The sequence below is a fragment of the Cricetulus griseus genome, chromosome 7 (genome assembly GCF_003668045.3).
Source record: "Cricetulus griseus strain 17A/GY chromosome 7, alternate assembly CriGri-PICRH-1.0, whole genome shotgun sequence".
In the NCBI taxonomy this organism is placed as follows: domain Eukaryota; kingdom Metazoa; phylum Chordata; class Mammalia; order Rodentia; family Cricetidae; genus Cricetulus; species Cricetulus griseus.
This window is the reverse complement of record NC_048600.1, coordinates 56,693,568-56,713,657: the sequence shown is the minus strand read 5'-3', so window position 1 is coordinate 56,713,657 and position 20,090 is coordinate 56,693,568. Positions and strand designations below refer to the sequence as shown.

General features: G+C 36.9%; 1 protein-coding gene across 3 annotated transcripts in view; it reads left to right on the top strand.

The window, feature by feature from the left end:
* The window catches only part of Gabrg2 (gamma-aminobutyric acid type A receptor subunit gamma2), an 88,843-nt gene that overhangs the window by 17,542 nt on the left and 51,211 nt on the right, over positions 1–20,090 (top strand). For 2 of the 3 annotated variants that reach the window (XM_027425233.2, XM_027425232.2), the window contains exons 2-5: positions 10,336–10,487; positions 11,955–12,022; positions 15,097–15,317; positions 17,569–17,651. In XM_027425233.2, coding sequence (XP_027281034.1) covers positions 10,336–10,487; positions 11,955–12,022; positions 15,097–15,317; positions 17,569–17,651 — 524 coding nt within the window. The remainder of the gene's footprint in view (positions 1–10,335; positions 10,488–11,954; positions 12,023–15,096; positions 15,318–17,568; positions 17,652–20,090) is intronic. The other variant, XM_035447848.1, reaches the window with a different exon arrangement.

The following is a 20,090-nucleotide window of genomic DNA, read 5'->3' as shown; positions in this document are numbered from 1 at the left end:
TTCAAGAACTCTTAGTGTAGAAATGGGATGGAGTTCCAGATCCCAGTGTGCTGTAGTGATTTTCCTGTGACCTCATAGGATCTACATACATCTGTTCTACCTGTTCATGAACTTTCTCTAAATCATCCCTTTTCAGATACACCCTCTGGAAGGAACTGGTTCATAGAGCTGTCTTACTCGTATGGATGTATTGCTTTCCAAATGCAACTCCAACTCCAAATGAAGCAGCTGATCACAACCATTACCTTAAATTGCAAATTTTGCTGTTATTCCTCAGTATGGGAAGATCAAATCCTTGTAGGCTACAATGTCAAGCTTATGAAATTTGAACATTATTAACTTTGCTGAAGGTGCCATATTATTCACTGGGCTCAATCATAAACTCATTTATCCTCCTAAGGGAAAATGAGCTGGAACCATTATTTATTTTGCATAATCTTTGTGTTGTCTCTTTGACGACTTCACATAGAGCAGTTCTCAACCTGTGGTCACGACTCTTTTGGAGGGTGACATGCCCTTACACAGGAGCCACCTAAGACCAAGAGAAAACACAGATATTTACGTTAAGATTCATAACTAACAAAATTACAATTGTGGAGTAGCAATGAAAATAATTTTATGATAGGGGACACAACAATTTGAAGAACTGTTTTAAAGAATTACAGCTTTAGGAAGGTTGAGAACCACTGACATAGAGGATTCTTTCATCCCAATTCTTTTGTCTTGAAGCTTACATATGGCTTACATGCTGTGATTTTGGCATTCCAAAGTGCCTACTGATAATTGTGAAAGTGTATGTATATATTGATTTCTGAAAGATGGCAGTTATAGGGACATCCAAGATTACAGAACAAATGAGAGACACATTGGAGTTATTAAAGCTTTTTTTTATAATGCAACAAATATGTAATATATGTACTATTGTTACTTATAGGAAAATCAAGTATACACCCCCCAACACACACCATTTATTACTAGGCTAACTAGATGTCTCAGTGGATCAGTTAATTACCTCAATTCAGATCTCAAGAGCCTGTGTAAAGCCAGATGTGGTAGTACATGGCTGAGATAGTTCTCCATCCCCAAAGATAAAATTAAGAGAGAAAAACCTCCCAAGTACAAGAATATTTTAATAGAAATGATTCAAAGGTATCACTTCTTTGATATATATGACCTGTGGGAGATATAATGACATGTAAAATACTGTTCAAATGAATAGTTGTGTCTATAAAATAAACCTGCAACCAGTACCAGCATAGCAGCAGTGCAAACAATTTTCAAAATACACTAGCTTAAATGTATTTCAAGCATAAAAATAATTGTTATTCTTTTTATTATTTTATTCAACTACCTTACCTATGTTAGGTAAAGAAAAATATAGAGTGTATCTATAAGGAAGTGTGTATCACTGGACTTACAGAAAACTCAATGAAGCAACAAATGGTTTTTAATTCTTGTCCAACTCTTTGATCTCTGATGTTGGAAAGGTATAATAAAGAAACCCCATCCATTTAATCTGGAGCTTTAGTAAATGTATAGAATATGGAATAAATAAAAATATAAAACTTCATAAAATAACAAGTTTTCACAACAAACACCCCAACTATATATTCAAATCAAGTATTTAGAATCTTTTAGGTAATTGGACTTTGGACTTTTTTTTAACAAGTTCTGCCTTTTCATAATTAACACATTATCAGTTTTAAGAAGAGTTAATGGTTATGGCTTAGTTAAGACCACATATAAATATGTAAAAACAGAAATAAAATAAATACTATAATTATAACACAGAGATATAGTTTCAAATGACTAAGGTAAACTGGGAACATGAATTTCCTTCTCTATTTTTTATATTGGATTTCTGTTATTTAAATTTTTTTGCATTTTTAATTTTTATTTTAATTAGAAAGATTATTTTACATGTCAATCCCAGGTCCCTCTCTTTCCCCTCCTCCCTTGTCCCCCAACTAACACCCTACATATCCTATACTCTTTCTGCTCCCCAGGGAGGATGAGGCCTTCCACAGGGAGTCTTTAGAGTCTGCTGTATGCTTTGGGATAGGGCCTAGGCCCACCCCATTGTGTCTAGGCTCAGGGAGTATCCCTCCATGTGGGATAGGCTCTTAAATTCCATTCCTATGCTAGGGATAAGTACTAATCCACTACAAGGGGCCCCATAGATTTCTGAGGTCTCCTCACTGACACCCACATTCAGGGAGTGTGGATCAGTCACATGTTGGTTTCCCAGCTATAAGTCTGGGAACCAAGACCTCCACCTTGTTCAGGTCAGCTGTTTCTGTGGGTTTCACCATCCTGGTCTGGACCCCTTTGCTCATCAATCCTCATTTTCTGCAACTGGATTTCAGTTCAGTTCAAGATTTAGCTGTGGGAGTCTGCTTCTACTTCCACCAGCTGCTGAATGAAGGCTATAAGATGGCATCAATCTCATTATCAGGGGAGGGCAATTAAAGTAGCCTCTCCTCTGTTGCTAAAATTGTTAGTTGGTGTCATTTTGTAGCTCTCCAGACATTTTCCTAGTGCCTGATTTCTCTTTAAACCTATAATGGCTCCCTCTAGTATAGTATCTCGTATCTTGCTCTCTTCTGTTCTTCCTCCAAGTCAACCTTGCTGCCCCATCATGTCCTCTTCACCCATCCTCTTCTCCCCTTCTCATTCTCCTAGCTCCCTCTCCCCTCCCCACATGCTCCCAATTTGCTCAGGAGATCTTGTCCATTTCCCCTTCTCCAGGGGACCACATATGTCTTTCTTAGGGTCCTCCTTGTTTACTAGCTTCTCTGGCAGTGTGGATTTCAGACTGGTAATCCTTTGCAATATGTCGAAGATCCACATATGAGTGAGTACATACTATGATTGTCTTTTTGTGACTGGGTTACCTCCCTCAGAGTGCCTTCTTCCAGTTCCATCCATTTGCCTGCGAATTTCAAGATTCCATCTTCCCCCCACTCTGCTGAGTAGTACACTATTGTGTAAATGTACCACATTTTCTCTATCCATTCTTCAGTTGAGGAGCATCTAGATTGCTTCCAGGTTCTGGCTATTTTCCACTCTTAGGCATATACCCAAAAGAAGCACATTCACACAACAAAGACTTATGTTCAACTATGTTCATAGCAGCATTATTTGTAATAGCTAGAAACAACCTAGATGCCCCTCAACTGAAGAATGGTTAGAGTAAATGTGGTATATTTACACAAAGAGTACTACTCAGCACACACACACACACACACACACACACACACACACACACACACACACACAATGGAATCTTTAATTCTTTTAATGTCTTTTATCACATATATTATTTGGGTGTAGGCATATCATGTCATTCATGGAGAGTTCAGAGGAAACCGTACCAGAGTCTGTTCTCTCCTACTTAGCATAGGAGTTCTGTGGATCAAAGTTGGGTCACCAGGCTTGGCAGCCAGCACCTATATCTGCTCAGCCATCTTGCCTGTTTTTTTTTTTTTTTATTAGATACCAACCCCAGTTCCACCTCCCTCCCCTCCTTCTGCTCCCCTACTTGATCCCTCAACTTACCCCTATCCAAGCTCCTCAGAGAGGGTAAGGCATCGCATGTGAAGTAAATGAAGTCTGTCCTATCACCACCCCAAGGCCCTCTCTGCTGTGTCTAGGCTGAGCAAGGTATCTTTCCTTAGGACATGGACTCCAAAAAGCCAGTTCATGCACTAGGGATATATCTGGGAACACAAATTTATTAAGGAAATCCCAATGCTTATGGAATTTGTTAAAGAGCCTGAGCTATTATTATAGATGGATCTTAGAGTTCAGTATTTCTAGAAAATCCTGTGAGAATCTTTAGGCTACTAGTACAAAACTCTTGCCCAGATGTCCCATGGCAAGCTCTTTAAACTTTTGAGAAATGAGAAGACTGAAAGGTTTGTGGACACTGTTCCTCAGATATTTTCATTAGAGTGGACTCTTTAAAAAATTATGATCAATTAATAATAACTTTGATTACATTTCCTTTCCTCTGTAAGGAAGTTCTTTTAAACTAAAATGTATTACAAAAATAATAATTCTAAATCTTCCCCAGGGGATTCTGACTGATTGCTGGACTCAGATTTTCAAGTTTGTTTGATTTCAAACCACACAGCAGTTAAATTGACTTCCTTAAATCATTATCAGTCTGTTTGTTACCATACATGTTCACAATTCCACAGGATGACTCATTTATTGGTCAGATATTATCATCCTTGCATAGCCCTCTGTAAATACCGAAGCTCCACCTCTAAAGAAGATACAGCCTACCATGAATGAGGGAAGATTTTTGCCTCACTTTTTTTTTTTTAGACAAATCTGGAAATGATCCCAGATCATGCATCATCCATCCCCTTTAATTTAGAACTCAGCTGGGAGAGCTTTGGAGAAGCTAAACCTCATTTATTTATAATATAGGGGCTCATTATTTTTCTTCCTGGAAAACATCTGTGTTTAGTTCTTCTGATGTAATGTTAGGTAAATGCCTTGAAGTAGCATGTTCAGATTCAGGTTTTAGTTACAATTACATGTTTGCAGCCATTAATCATGATGGACCTAGTAACTAAATAGGCATCTTACCCCTGTTAAGTGATGAGCATGGATAATTTCTCATGCTTAATGATGAAAACTTGTGGTTTTATAACTTACAGTAAATTCTCTCAGCTGATAAAGTGAGAATGAATATAGAAGGTAAACTAGATTTACCTGTCTCCTTTCAGTGTCTATTTGGATATTCTGAAATGTGGAAATAAAACTACCACAGATGTATTTATTCTTAATAATTGGATTTTTGCTTCAGCAATTGGTAGGAAAGTGATGACATTGAGAAAATCATTAGTTAAGTTCAGGAAAGTATCTTTCCTTCTAAGCAAGTCTATTTTATTTCTACATTAACTGAATTTTTGATTCTAGTTGCTAGACAGTAAAAATAGTAGCAATACAATACCTCTTGTTTGGAATATTTATTTATTAGCATGAAAACTTTCCATAAATAAATTATATCACCTAATCAGAATCTTCTTATATTAAAGAAAATAGAACTAATATGCCTGGTAGGGAAGGAAGGAGAGGAGAGAGAGAGGAGAAAAATTTAAAAGGCATTTACACTTTTGTCTGGATGATTATGGTAATAAAATAATACCATGATTATGTGAGACCCCCGGAAAACTCAGATATCCGGGGTCTCAGGCCATGACCGTAGTCACCCCAATCACCAGGCGGATTCGAGAGCTTGCTGCAAACTGCACGAGGCTTTATTGTAATTTAAGGAGCTAATCCCATGTTAGCTCCGGTCTTTTAGCACCAGCCATGGCGGATGGCTAGCAAAGACAGCTTGAACCCGCTTCGTACAGATCTTTAGAGGGCAGCATAAGGGGAGTGTGTAGGATTATGCACAGGCTCAGGATTGGTGTGCCACCAGGCTTGGAGGGTTTCCCCTGTGTTGATTGGCTAAATGGTTGTTATGGCCCATAGGCCCTCCCAGGGTGGTTGCTATGCTCTCTCCGTCATTGCTGTGTTCTTGTCTGTAAAGTACACCCAGGGTCATAAAGCATAGAGCCACCAGCTAACCTCTGATTGGTTCCTTGTCACGAGTCAGGCACCTAACCTCTAGTGACTAAGACAAGGTCATAGAGCATGTGTTACTGTCATGGCTGCCGAAATGGGGAGCTAGTCCCTTTAATTACATTTGATGGACTCACCATATTCTTTTCTTCATGAACTAAGTAACTTTAAACCTTTCTTCTAGAAACTCCCTCCCCCCACTACACATACACCAGTAAGATTTAAGTCATAGCATCAGAGCTCCATTAGGCAGCGCTTAGGAGTGCTTTGGTGAAATTCAGAATTTAGCCCCCAGAGCCAATTTTTCTAGCAGAGAGCTAGTCTAGGCTGCAGTGAGGCCTTTCCTTGGAGAGGTGGTTTATTGCTGACTGCTGTCTTCAGGGCTGTGAGCAGAACCAGCCTAACCACTCCAGGGTCCATTCCTGAGTGGAGGAGTGTGGATGAGGAAAGGCTAGCTTTCCAATGTGTTAAAGAAAAGACAGAGGCATCTAATTATAACAGGAAGGTAATCAGTTAATACTGAAGGTGCCCAGTTTATGGATGCATCATCTTAAGTAACCATCCAAAGGTGGGGGCAATGGCAGAAGACATCTATTATCATGTAAAAAGGGCAGATGTTAATTATTTCCTTTACTCCTAAAGACACTCCTTTGTTGCAGTACTCAGGCCTTCAGGCACTTCACCATAGCACATACTGCTAGCCTTCAGGGTGGGTGTAAACCCAGCCTGGCCCAAGTCTATTGTTATTTAGATAGGAGCCATTCTCTACCAAGGCCAGGACATCCTGTAGCTATTAGCTGACATCTTAAAAACAATAGAAATCAAAGTTCTCCTGAACTCCTGGCAGGGTGGAATAGATTTCCAAGTATACATTCCCCCCCCACAGTGATTGAAACACTGCCAGACCACCCTGTATAGTATAGGCACTCTGCAAGAAATACTTATGTGGAGCTCCTATGCTCATTAAAACAAAAAATGTAAAATGGTGGTGAAAGACCACTGGAGGCTCAGGCCCCCAGGAACCCTGCCCAGGACCAAGGCCAACCCCAATCACCAGGCAGAGTTGAAAACTTGATGCAAACAGCCAGAGGTTTTATTGAAGTTGTTTAACAAGCTAACCCCATGTTAGCTCCAGCCTTTCATCCATCCACCATGGCAGATGGCTGGGAAAGAATCCGAGAAGCCACACGATAGAGATCTTATAGGGAAGCATAAGGGGAGTGTCTGGAGGTACAGACAGGCTTGGGATTGGTGTGCATCCAGGTGTGGAGGACTTGCCCTGTGTTGATTGGTCAACTGGTTGTTATGGCCCATAGGCCCTCCCAGGGTGATTGCTATGCTCTGCACGTAATTGATGTGCACTTGTCCACAAAGTGCACCCAGAGCCATAAAGCATAGCACCACCAGCTAACTTCTGATTGGTTCCTTGCCATGAGGCAGGCATCTGACCTCCTAGTGACCAAGGCAAGGTCAGGCAAACACATATTAGACTGTCATGGCTGCCAAAATTGCCAGGCATCTGACCTCCTAGTGACCAAGGCAAGGCCAGGCAAGCATGTGTTAGGCTGTTATGGCTGCTGAAATAGGGAGCTGGTCCCTTCAATGGCTTTGGTAGAAGCTTTGTCCATGTACTTTTTAATTTATTTTTTTTATAAATTTTGTTTGTGAATTTTATAGATGAATATATTCTAGTTATATCATTTCCAGACTTTCAAAAATTTATTGCTTGAGAATTTCATATATGTATACTATAATATAAGATTATATCCACCCACCATTCCCACTTTTTACTCACCCTGGAACCCCACCGCCATACACATACATTCCCCTACCAACTTCATGTTCACTTCTTTCTAGAAAGAATTGCCTACTAATTCTAATTAGTTCTACTCTTATGCTCATGGATATGACAGCATCCACTGGAGCATAGACAAACTACAAGTAGCCACATCAGCAAACAGTAATGGATCTCCTTCAACAGTTACTGATTGTCAATAGCACCTCAATAGTCCTTGCCCTGTCTGTGCTAAGATTTTTGCCTGGCTTGATTTTCTGTAGAGGACCACAGCTGCTGAGAGCTCATGAGAGTCATATCCATTCCATTTTCAGAAGACAACATTGCACAGCACTCCTTCCCATCTTCCAGTTTTCCCATTCTTTTCACCTCCTCTTCTGTGATGTTACTTTTTTATCTCCTCTTCTCTGACATTATACCTTAGCTTGAGAATAACATCTGTTGGGAAGGATGTTAACAATTATGTTGTGCTCAGAGCTGAAAACTCACAACTACGGTTAAACCACTTGTGTGTCTCTGCACTAACCAGCATTACTGGGAAAAGTAACTTCTCTGACCACATTAAGAGTAGCCTAGTTCTGAGGTTGTAACTATAATCTTTAGGAAACTGTTGGAAAATTTATGAAAATAATGATATCATACTCCATTCTAGAGCCTATAACTTCCCCAACAATGGGGTCTTGCACCAAGATTTTAGTACCAGACATGAATTCCCACCTGGAGGAAGAAACCACAAATTAGTAAGAAGGCATGTAGTTACCCCGTAAAAGTAACCAGACAGCACGGGTGCATTACTGCTCCAGTAGGCATACCTTGCATGGCAGATCACTATTGCAGTATGAAGAATTCAGTGATAGTTAAGGCCCTTGGTGTTTTTTCTCCTTTACCAGACTACACAGCTCTTCCTGGAACTATAAAAGTTAACCACCAGGACGGATTTTCCCAGTTGGTTTGAGATTGATTTCTCTATGTCTTATAGGCAAAATGCATGGTATCTTTAGCCTAACAGTCTTTATCATACTCTTATGTTGGTTAATCAAGTAGCCTTTGTTGTTTTTTGAGACCTCTGATGTATCTCTGAAGTAACTTGTAAGGAAGTATCCCATGCCTTATATTATAATTCTCATTTCTTCTGTGAGATGCATTATCTACTCAATCAAATATATCATGTGAACTACACACATGCACCCATACACACACAGGTTAGTTTATGAACTAGTGCATTCCTATAAGGCTTTTCATACATACTTAATTTTGGATATTATTTCCCAAAGCTATAAAAATGACAAGATTACTGTTCTTGCTTTCTAAGCTAATCTAAGTAGTTAGTGTTCCCTCTTAAAACATCACCTTCTATCTTCTTTCTTTCCAACATTAAAAACTCAGTCATCATTCTCCTAAAATTTAGGACATCTACATATTGTTGATGGTCTATTTTCTGTCTATCCATTTACATAAATATACACATGTGCCATGATACATTCTTATGTATGAATACACATATACATACATGTAAACTTATTTACTGTTTCCACATTGGATGCAATTGATATGAATGAAGAAAGGTGAAATATGGCATGAGGGAAAAACACATGTCTCAGCCAGTACAGGCTTCTTGCCACTCAGCCTCATGATCCTACCCAGTTTCACAACCCTAGCTTGACCCCAGGAACCACATGGTAGAAGGAGAAAACGGAGTACCATGGGTTGTTTTCTGACCTTCTCATAAACACTGACCTCTACAGGTGTGCCATGGCACACTTAATTTCTCCCAAGAAATTTACTCCAAATAAATAAACAAAATAAAATTTTTCTAAAGCCTATACATACATTCAGGGAAAAGTGGCAATCTGCTATCCAATAATAATCTATTTTGTAACATAATTGGGCAAATAAAACTAAAGCTAAGGATGGAGTGTCAGTCTTTATATGTCAAATTTTCATAATCCTCAGATTTCATTCTAAAGTACAGACTTCTAGAATGAAAAGTGAAATGGGAGGGTTTGGTAGGAACTAACATTTTCCTAGACCTGGAAAAATACAACAATTTTGTATGTGGAAGGGAAGGACTTAGATCTTGGAGTAGGGGAAGATACGAATCACAGAATTCAGTTCATTTTCTATATCTATTCTTCACTTCTATACCAATTGCAAGGGATTTCCCACCTGGTTTCAGCATATAATACTGACTGACAAGATATCCTGAGACTATTTGATCAGTCAAAACAATCAATTTTATTCATATGACTAGAGTATATCTGGCTTAGTTAATATTGCTCTGACAAAGGGTGAATTAAAGTCTGCAACTACATTTTTCTTCATAGTACCAGTTTCTTAACAACTAAAGATAAATGAATGACTCTAGCCTTCTGTGCAAGAAAGTGGAGAAAATTCACATCATGTAGCCTGGGGGAAGAGAAGGCAGTAAGCCTGAATTCTCCTCAGTGGCTCAGTTGGGGGAGGTAGGGGCCTGTCTGAGGGCTGTGGGAGTGAATCTAATTATCACTCTCTTACTTTCATTAATAGGTTGGAGTAAGTTAACTTCTCAAAAGAGCAAGAAAGAGATATTATGGCTGAATTATTAGGCTGCCTCGACAATTTAAATATCACTTCCACAATCTCTTAATATGTCCTTTATGAGGCTGGGCAGGTGGGTGAGAAGAACATCAAATATGGAAAGGCAAAAAATAAAAGATAACACATGGCTTATTTTTAGATGGGAGGGCAAAGCACTCTGCAAAATTGGAGGAAACATTTTAATACATTTTAATCTCCATCTGCTCAGTTTAATTGGTTAGATTAGCCATCATTCTACATTAACCATCAGGTAAATTTTTGGCTCTTTTTCTACACTCCTGCAATCTTGCTTCATTCCTAGTTTGATCTGTCTGGTTTGTGGTAGACGTCAACTCAGTTGTAATCTGTGTTTTTAGTAACCAATATTTTTGTTTTCTTAGCTTCACTAGCCAAAAATCAGATGACGACTATGAAGATTATGCTTCTAATAAAACATGGGTGTTGACTCCAAAAGTTCCTGAGGGTGATGTCACTGTCATCTTAAACAACCTACTGGAAGGGTATGACAACAAACTTCGACCTGATATAGGAGGTATGAGGAAGCTTTGGATCCTGTGCTGTAGAGGTGGTACACCAACACAAGTAACTTAATTAGAATAACACATTGTTATATTTCAAGTGCCAGAATGGTTTAAATTATAATCCTATAATTTTCAACATAAAGAAAAGTTGTATAAATCGCATTCGGGCCTGGAGGTAGCAATGGTGAATCTGAAAAACTGTGAGATACTTTCCTAGATATTTCAGACTTTTTTTTTATAAAGTTGATGTTGAATTATAAAATCTTTGGATGACAAAATACTTGAGAGAAAAGAAAGAAAAGTAAAGAATAGCAGAGAGGATATTGGGTACACATAATTATGTAACAACCAGCTAAATTTCAAGTGGCATTAGCAGTAAACAGTATTTGGCACCAGAGTGAGGGATGGGATAACCTAGACTAAACCAAACTAGGTCTTATAGTCTCTCCTTCTACTACAGAATCAACAGGAGACCTGTGAGAATCCTTTTCCCTTTTTTCATGGTAATTCAAAAGAACAAGAAAGAAGGGAAAACATTATGAGGTTTACTGTTTGGGCTTAGAAGTACCATGTTCACTTCTGTCTAGATAGTATCTGTCCAAGATTCACCCACCCAAAGTCAAAGTAACCTCCCTCACAGGAAGTCAAGGGTGTAGATGTCACTGTGGATGAAGAATTCCATCTGTGACAGAGAGTTTGGGCATGGTACTTTCAAGGAAAATGAATAAAGATGAGACCAGTATGCTTGAACTGAAGCCCAGAAAGATCTTATGTATCTTCTGCTCCTTAAATGTTAAATGGAAATAGATTGCATTCATTTGATCTTGAACAGTACACCACCTATTTTTAACATTAGTTCTGTCTGTCTAACAGATTGGTGTGTGATGGGCTTCCTGATGGTTTCCTTCTACTATTTACACAGTTACATAATTCAGTAGGTCATTAGTGAAGATTTTGATTTGGGGTTGGCTGGAGATGTCTGAGGGCTAAGTGGTGATAAAAGAATCAGCAAAAGCAATGTTACATTATTGTTGTCTAGTTTGAACTTTAAATACACATTTCCCCTGTCACTCATTAATCGTGTTTCTATATACATCAATCAAGTGTGGTCAGTAAGCAAATACAGATTCTAGAGATTAGAGAGAAAAGGTGCTAAAATTCAGGCTCTCTGAGACAATACTATAGAAAAGCAACAGAAAGAACATGTTTTGATTCCTTCACTTTATATACTCTCACAAGGAAAAGCCAAAAACCTACTATACATGCTTTCTGACACAACATGATTTAAAATATATATATATTTCTTTGAAAAAATCATTATGAAAATCTAAAGTATTAACTAGTACTAAATTAGTCCAGAATAAATTATTTTTAATGCAGCTAACTGAGCATAGGTTAAGAAACAGACTAAACGAATACAATTTTATTCCTGGTCAAAACAAACAAGCAAACAAATATACCTGTGATTTTCTTTGCAGTGAAACCAACATTAATTCACACAGATATGTATGTGAACAGCATTGGGCCTGTGAATGCTATCAATATGGTAAGTTACATAATTTCATTTCTATTTTAGCTTAAAAATAATGAGGAATTTATTTCTTTAAAGGGAACTAAGTTTGGAAAGAAAAGACAATCCTGAGACCTGGTGTTTTTCATGTAACCTGAAGCTGTTAAAATTTTAAGGATTTTTGTTATAAAAATCAAACATGGTGAGAAATGAAATTAATGAGTTTAGTTGTGATACAATGTTGATTCAACTATCACTGTATACCTTTGCTACCCACAGCAAAATACGAAAGTTTTTAGAAGATTGATGATGTTGGAATAATACTTTGCTTCAAATCAGAAATATTTTCAGAGAAAATATTCCTATCTATAATATTTTCAGCCCAAATGTAAAGTGAAAGCTATATTTGGTATATAATGTAACATTATAAGTGAATAAACTTATAGTATATTTTCATATAAATAATATAATAAAATAAAATAATGAAACATAAATGCAGTCAAAATACATAGCAGAAAAGTACTATTTCAATGCACAGCATAATATATATAACAATATAATATAGTATGGTGATCTTATTCCTGAAAATTGGAATTTGCCATGCTAGAATATATTTATTCTATACAAATATACACAGAGACACAGATGGAATGATTTAAATATTCAGTGATGTAAAACTCATATAATCATGAAAAAGATTCTCAGTTGTTACATCCTTAGTATTCTGACACAAACTCTAAATATTTAAAGACAATCTGTGAGTAACAATTTAGACTGTTCTTCCTGGCAGTGCATTGAAAGTTAGAGCTGAGCTTTGTATCAGAGTGATAGTATTGGGACCTGTCCCTTGGTTTCGCAAAATGCTGTTTTTTTTTTTTTTTTTTTTTTTTTATACCTTTGTCTTTTCATTGCCATTTTTGGGCATTAAAGTATGTCCACAATTATTGAATTATTTTATTTCTCAGCTCATCATTAATTAGTTGAAAATAGTTTATAAAATTGGTTGTTCCTTCATTAAAAAAAAAACAAAACAAAAAAAACCTTCAAGCAGAGAAGTAAACTGTGCACAGGGAGGCAAGACATAAACAGTGGAGCTGTTGCCTGCCAGTGAGCATGGTAGCAGGTGGTTCAGACAAGAATACAGAACAGTGTGGCAGCAGCAAGAGACACACATGCTCCTGTTGCATGTAGTCCTGAAAAAGCAGTTCTTCTTCTCCTGATGCCTCATGCTTTCAACATGAAATGGAGTATAGGTTGTTGGATAAGTAAAAGGGCCCTGCTGATTCTTCATATTCTAAGAACTCTAAGTTGATTTTATTTGTTCTTCTTTTCCTATTTTAAACTATTCTGATTGAAATCAAGATTTTTAAAGTAATACAAGGCACAGGCATGGCTATTTAAACCATGAGGACACTATGTAATTTATGGTATTGCATATGGTTATCAGATTTGATTCTTTGGGTTATTGATATCATGTGGTCTATGAATCAGCTGACAAGGGAGAAGCATTTAGTCAGAGGACTGACCCAGAGTAAGAACTGCTGAAGAGTCACACACATACAGACACACAGAAATAGATATATAGACACATATACACATACACATACATACAAGCACAGAGAGAGATATACAGACACAGCACACACACGCACATGCAGCAGCAGTAGGACATATATATATATATATATATATATATATATATATATATTGAATTACAAACCAGATTGAATTACATGACCATCCCAGTTAGTTCCCTTCTCCCTCCTTCCTCCTCTTCCACCTCCCGCAACTAAAATCCTACCTATTATACGTCCTTTCTTCTAATCTACACCTGATTCAAAATTTCTGCTCCCTCATGATCTCTGCATCCTTCCTTTTCTTCCCTTCTCATTCTCATAGCTTTCTCCCCCCTCTTCCCATGTTCTCAATTTGCTCAGGGGATGGTGACCCTTTCCCCTTCTCCAGGGGACAAAGTTTGTCTCTTTTAGGGTCTTCTTTGTTTACTATAGGGTCTTACTTTGTTTACTATCTCTGGAAGTGTGGATTGTAGGATCGTAATCCCTTACTCTGTGTCTAAAAAGTAGGACTTTTTTTTTTTTAATCAGGATACTGATAACAAAGTCAAAATTCGAAGAATCTAAGTATACTAGACCTTGAAAGTACAGCCATGTATTAAAGCCCAAATAATAGAAGTATTTTTTTTCCTCAAGACTGCCTATGAATGTTAGAGCCATAACAGTTCAGTATTCTGACTCCAGGCCTGCAGCTCTGAATCTCACATAGTATTTGCTTGCCTTTGGCTGGAGTCACCCCTTAGAGCTGATAAGCTCTTGAGGCAAATCAGTGTATTCTCTTCTTGTTATTACATTTAAAGACATGTTCCATGGGAGAGATTAATTCAGCATATGAATTACCACTAATATTTTAATAAAATCATTTTATTCTAATTAACTCACAAATAAAAACAATGCATAGTTAACTAAGTAAGCTGTTTAATTATGTTTATCTCCTTTAGAGAAAATGAAATAACCATAAATTCTAGTAAGTTGTCTTTTAATGTTTGTTATTTGTCAGGGGCAAAGAGTCTTGCATAGTTTGTATTTTTAAATGAGTGACCATTTGGGATTTTTAGAACCCTTCTTTTATTATGAGGCAACTACAAATCTCCATTTAAGTACCCCTCGAATGCTCTGGACTTTGGCTTACTCTGCGGGAGTAACATTTAATCTCTTAGGAGATATTTAAAACTACCAGGGGTGAGGTGGGGTGGAAGGTTTGCTAGTGATATCTGAGACAAACAGGCAGAGATAATGCTAATCATCTTACAATGGTCAGGATAGCACCTGCCTTCACTCCTCGCTGGCAAATAATGAGCTGACTCCCTGCTTTACAAGGGTGGGAAGGAAGGCATTTATCATGGATTGGCTATTTGGGCTGAAATGAAAACTCTATGAAACTGATGTCTAAGGCAGATATGGTAGTGACTTCATCAACAAAGCTGCTGTTTTCTTTGGGGCTATTCAAAACCCAAACAACACTGCCTGGTACTGGCAATAAACACGGAACTGAGAAACACAAACACTCTAAACCCTCTGTTCTTTTTAAAACAGGAATATACAATTGATATTTTTTTTGCCCAAACCTGGTATGACAGACGTTTGAAATTTAACAGTACCATTAAAGTTCTCCGGTTGAATAGCAATATGGTGGGGAAAATCTGGATTCCAGACACTTTCTTCAGGAACTCCAAAAAGGCTGACGCTCATTGGATCACTACTCCCAACAGGATGCTACGAATCTGGAATGATGGTCGAGTTCTCTACACCTTAAGGTATTATTTCGCGCGCGGAGGGGGGGGGGTGTTTGTTGAAAATAAAGGAACAAAATCAACCCTATGATTTTAAGAAGGAAGGCTGGTTGGAAAGGAAGGGAAGCACAGGGCTCTTTGCTTTCTGTATTGCTGTCATATAAACTAGGGCATTTCTGCATACAGGACTTACTGTTCTGTAGAAGGTTATGAGAATGGACTTAAGTTTTAGAATCCCTACCAAAGTTCTTTTTTATGTAAAAAGCATGATGTTTCCCTTGTAATATTTTCTATTTACATGAATGAGTGAGCTCAGATATAAATTAGAAAAGATTTAGCCACCACTCCCTGTACTGTGTACACTTCTCCCTACCTCCCACTAACTTACCTCTCATTCCTTAGTGTCTATGAATATAGTAGTCATACTTAGCTGTCAGGTAAGAATCTCACCCTTCACATTTGTTAGAGAGTGATGGCTAACCACAGGGCATGATACAAAAGTATGTCAGATTCAAGATTTATTTGTATATTACCAAAAATTAAGTAATATACCCCTAGATTTTAGCATGTAATAGGTCCGGTAAAGTATATTTATGTCTTATGATTCTTAATACTAAACATATGAATCATATTATTTTAAAATGGCTTAATCTAACAAGATTTACATCAGTGACTGAGAAAAATGGCTTCAATTGGGAAAGTAAGCCATTGTGCCAATTTTAAAGTCATTGGGAATTTACTAAATCAATGATAAAGTAATTACTAGAATGAAAAATTTGAAAATCAAAGTCTGTATTGTAAATCAGAGCTCATTCTGGCTTTTGAAATATGCAATCATTCATCCTTGCTCATGCCTTGTTATCATTTTATAATGTTTTAGTCATCTTTGAGTTTTATTAATTTGAGGAAGCACTACGGTGTTTAATTATGGAAGCCTCATAAAAATGCCAATTATGGTATGCTTAAGGCTTGAGACAATGTATATATAAAGACATGATTTTAGCTTCTGTATGTGTACACATACAGATACCTAAGTTTATAGAGCTATATATATCTGAGTCTATATTTAAATCTGAAATCTATCTGAATTATCTTTAATTGTAATAATATCATTTGAATTTTAAGAGATAATTCTAATAAATATCTAATTTAATTAAAATCTCATTTGTGAATAAAGCCAAGCTTTTCTTTGAAGAAAAATCATAAAGAGACAGTGATTAAAGCCTCTTGCCTGACTCCAAGTCCTGTGACTTGTTCCTTGCCATGTGACCTTGAGTAAGCTCAAACAACAGAGCCCTAACTGAGCTTTCTTGATCCAAGGTTTATAGGCAATTAAAGTTGCACAGAAAGATCATTAATTGTTTTATTATACCACAAAAATTTAAATGTCTCCAATTAAATGTAATGCTTATTGGAAAGTCTTTTAAATTAAGTTTTTATAAAATAACAGTTTTATCTCTTAAGCAGTGGTATTGGAGGTTGTAAGAAATACAGCTCACAGATGTGAATATTTTGAAAACTACCTACCATCACCATTGCAGGGTGACTTTTTTCCAAGCATCTCGAAAGGTGTCAGAAGATCTAAACTCCTTTCTATTCAGACTTGTGGAGCCTCAGTTCAGGGCTTGAAACTCTGCAACTTTAATCCTGTGCAAACTGAGACTGGTTAAGGCTTTCAAAATCTGTCAGTGTATGTGCATTTAGCATCTCTTTTTTAGTGTTTAGATAGTCTCCTCCTCTTAAACATCCTATCTGATGGCTTCATGATGTTCTGTTGTAAAAGTGCACACAAGTCCATTGCACAGCAGAGGTATTTTAAAACCCACCTATGGCAATTTAAAAACAGCAAGTTCTTGCCAACAGAAGGCTTTGTGCTAATTAGCTGATAAGATCAGAGAACTGTCAGCATTCATTTCGATGCAAACATTAAATGAGCTTAAGTTCCTAAAACAGTTTGTTCTCTTAAATAAGTTAAATATATCCACTGAGAAGCCTCCAATGTGTGCAATTAATTTGTAAAAAATAAATAAGATAAAATACAAAACAAGTAACCACATGTTTTAAATAAATGGAGTTGAGGTGAATTAAATGATTCTGCTTGCTCTGTGAAATGATTTGCTTAGAAATAATTTTTTGCCTGGAACTTAGAAATGTTTTCACTGAAGATCAGATTGTGTTATCAATCAGAATGTCAGATTTTTCTAGAAAGGATGCCAGTGTGCATTTTAGAACTGATGTTAGTGGTTTTCTCTGTGTTTATTGTCATTATAATAAGGCTGACAATTGATGCTGAGTGCCAGTTGCAATTACACAACTTCCCAATGGATGAACACTCTTGCCCCCTGGAGTTCTCCAGTTGTAAGTAATGGTCTGCCTGTATTATGCCCTATCACCTGCAGTCATTCAATCACCTCATCAATTAATGTAATGAATCATAGAAGTTGCATAGTTGCATTGGGCTATGTTCTTGACTTTGAAATATTTTTTCCATTCTTTTATTTTTGATTTTATTTTACATTTCAACCACACTTTTCCCTCTAACCCCTCCTCCCACTCCCTCACCTCCCCCACCCTTCCTCACCTCCCAAAATCTTTTTTATTGTAATTCCAAATTGTGCCAATTAAGACAATCTCTGCAGAAGAATTTATTGAGTGGGGAAGTTTTAGAAAATAGAGAATGCCTAGAATCACTGTTGAGGGGACTTTAGGACCAGGCCTGGACTCAATAGAAAGGGCACAATGGTTGATTCTATACATCCAGTTCCTTTCTTCAGTGGACTCAGAAGATTTTATAACACATTCTTAGACAAGGTGTATGCCGCATTAACACCATTCTGTTAGTATAATATATGTTAAATGCATGGCATAACAGCACAATAAAAGTGTGACTTACTGTTATTATTTTCAATGGATTCTATGCCAAGAGGATCTTTGGCAATTCCACCATGGATTAAACATTAACCCTTCTGCAGATATTTGAAACCAAACCTAAGTGTTTTCCTTTTTGTTAATCATCCACATTAGATTATCTCTTACTGCCTTATTTTTCATATGACAGTTGGACATAGTTAGATGCATGAAAAATTAATTATGGATTTTTTTGTTTTTGTTTTGGTTTTTCGAGACAGGGTTTCTCTGTGTAGCTTTGGAGCCTATCCTGGCACTCACTCTGGAGACCAGGCCTGCCTCAAACTCACAGAGATCCTATTACCTCTGCCTCCCAAGTGCTGGGATTAAAGGCTTGTGCCACCAACACCCGGCTTAATTATGGACTTAAAACATACACTTTCATCAACATAATTTTTCTGCTAGGGAGTCCACGGAAACTCTTAAGATCAATAAATTTATAACCGTGGTTAATTTTTAAAGGCCAATTATAAAAGAAACAATCATCTGCTCATCATATCTTCAACTGCAGGGATAGAAATGTATACAATATATACTTAGAAAACTTTCCATTATATATCAAATTTCATGCTTATCTACTTGAGTAAAATGTGTTCACTTATAAAGGTGACAATTCCTTCACTTTTAATGAGAATAAACTTATTGTCTTACTAACCAAGTAGAGCTGTTGTTCTTTTGAATTAGTTGAAACTCAGAAACAAGAAGTAATTGTGCCATGAGATCGAAATTTGCAATTGCCCTCTGAACACACACACACACAATGTAATGCCACTTACTGCTTCAAGAAAAATCAGTCACTGCTACCCTCCTCACAGTGTCCCCTAACAGGACCATGCTTTTCCCATTCTCAGTGTTGCTACACATGTCCCCAGCTTTTCTGTAGATGTCTTCTATCTGCTCTCTTTTACAAAAGTAAATAAAGATTCAACCAAAGTAAAATCAAAGGTAAAACAAAGAATATTGAATTCAAATGGAAAAATAATACTTTATAGTCAAGGGTTATCTTCACTTAACATTATTGAGTGCTTATTTCTTACTTATTCATTCCTGTATCCACTCATTTGGGGCCGTATGAGAGAGTGAAGTCAGGACCTTGTTTCATGCTAGACAAACATTCTACCACTGAACTTTCTTACCAGCCTTGGCTTTAATTATATTCAAATTTTACTTAGAACAGGACAGTTCACAGTTAATTCACTATAATATTGTCTACTCAGTAAATACTCACTGCCCATAAATTCATGATATAGGAATATGATAATCTCTATTAAGAATTATTTTATAAAAAATTAAGAAAATTCCAATGATAGCTATTAAAATCATACTCATAGTCATTACTTTGCCTTGACTTTCAGTGTAATATGATTTTTCTTGAAGATCTTCTATTTCCCTAAGTGCTTTTGTGTGTTCCCATTGACATTTCTACATACAAATTTCAATGTTAAATTTCTATTTTAAAACTGAGTCCAAACTGCATCTTAATAACATCCTATATTTTCACTTCTCCTTGCTCTCTGCCATACACTAGCCCTGTAATCCTAATAATCAGATGGGTGCAGGAGATGATGGACTAAAGGTTCATGAACTACTTGTTTAGCAAGCCTTATTCCCAGAAGCCAAAACAAAAGATGGGGAAGGAGGGAGGGAGACTGAACAACTTAATATCTGATAGTAGAAGCGGTCATGATATTAGGAACCACAGATATATCTTTATTGCATCTTTCTCATTGTTTCCCACGCCTCCATGACTCTCAGAATCTTAAACTACTGGCAAGCCTTCAGTATGAAACAGGATATTACATCTCTAATCTTCATTTTGTACCTGACATTTTTGTATTATCTCAGGTGATATAAAGCACAGCTATAACATTTAGAACATCATTTATTGTT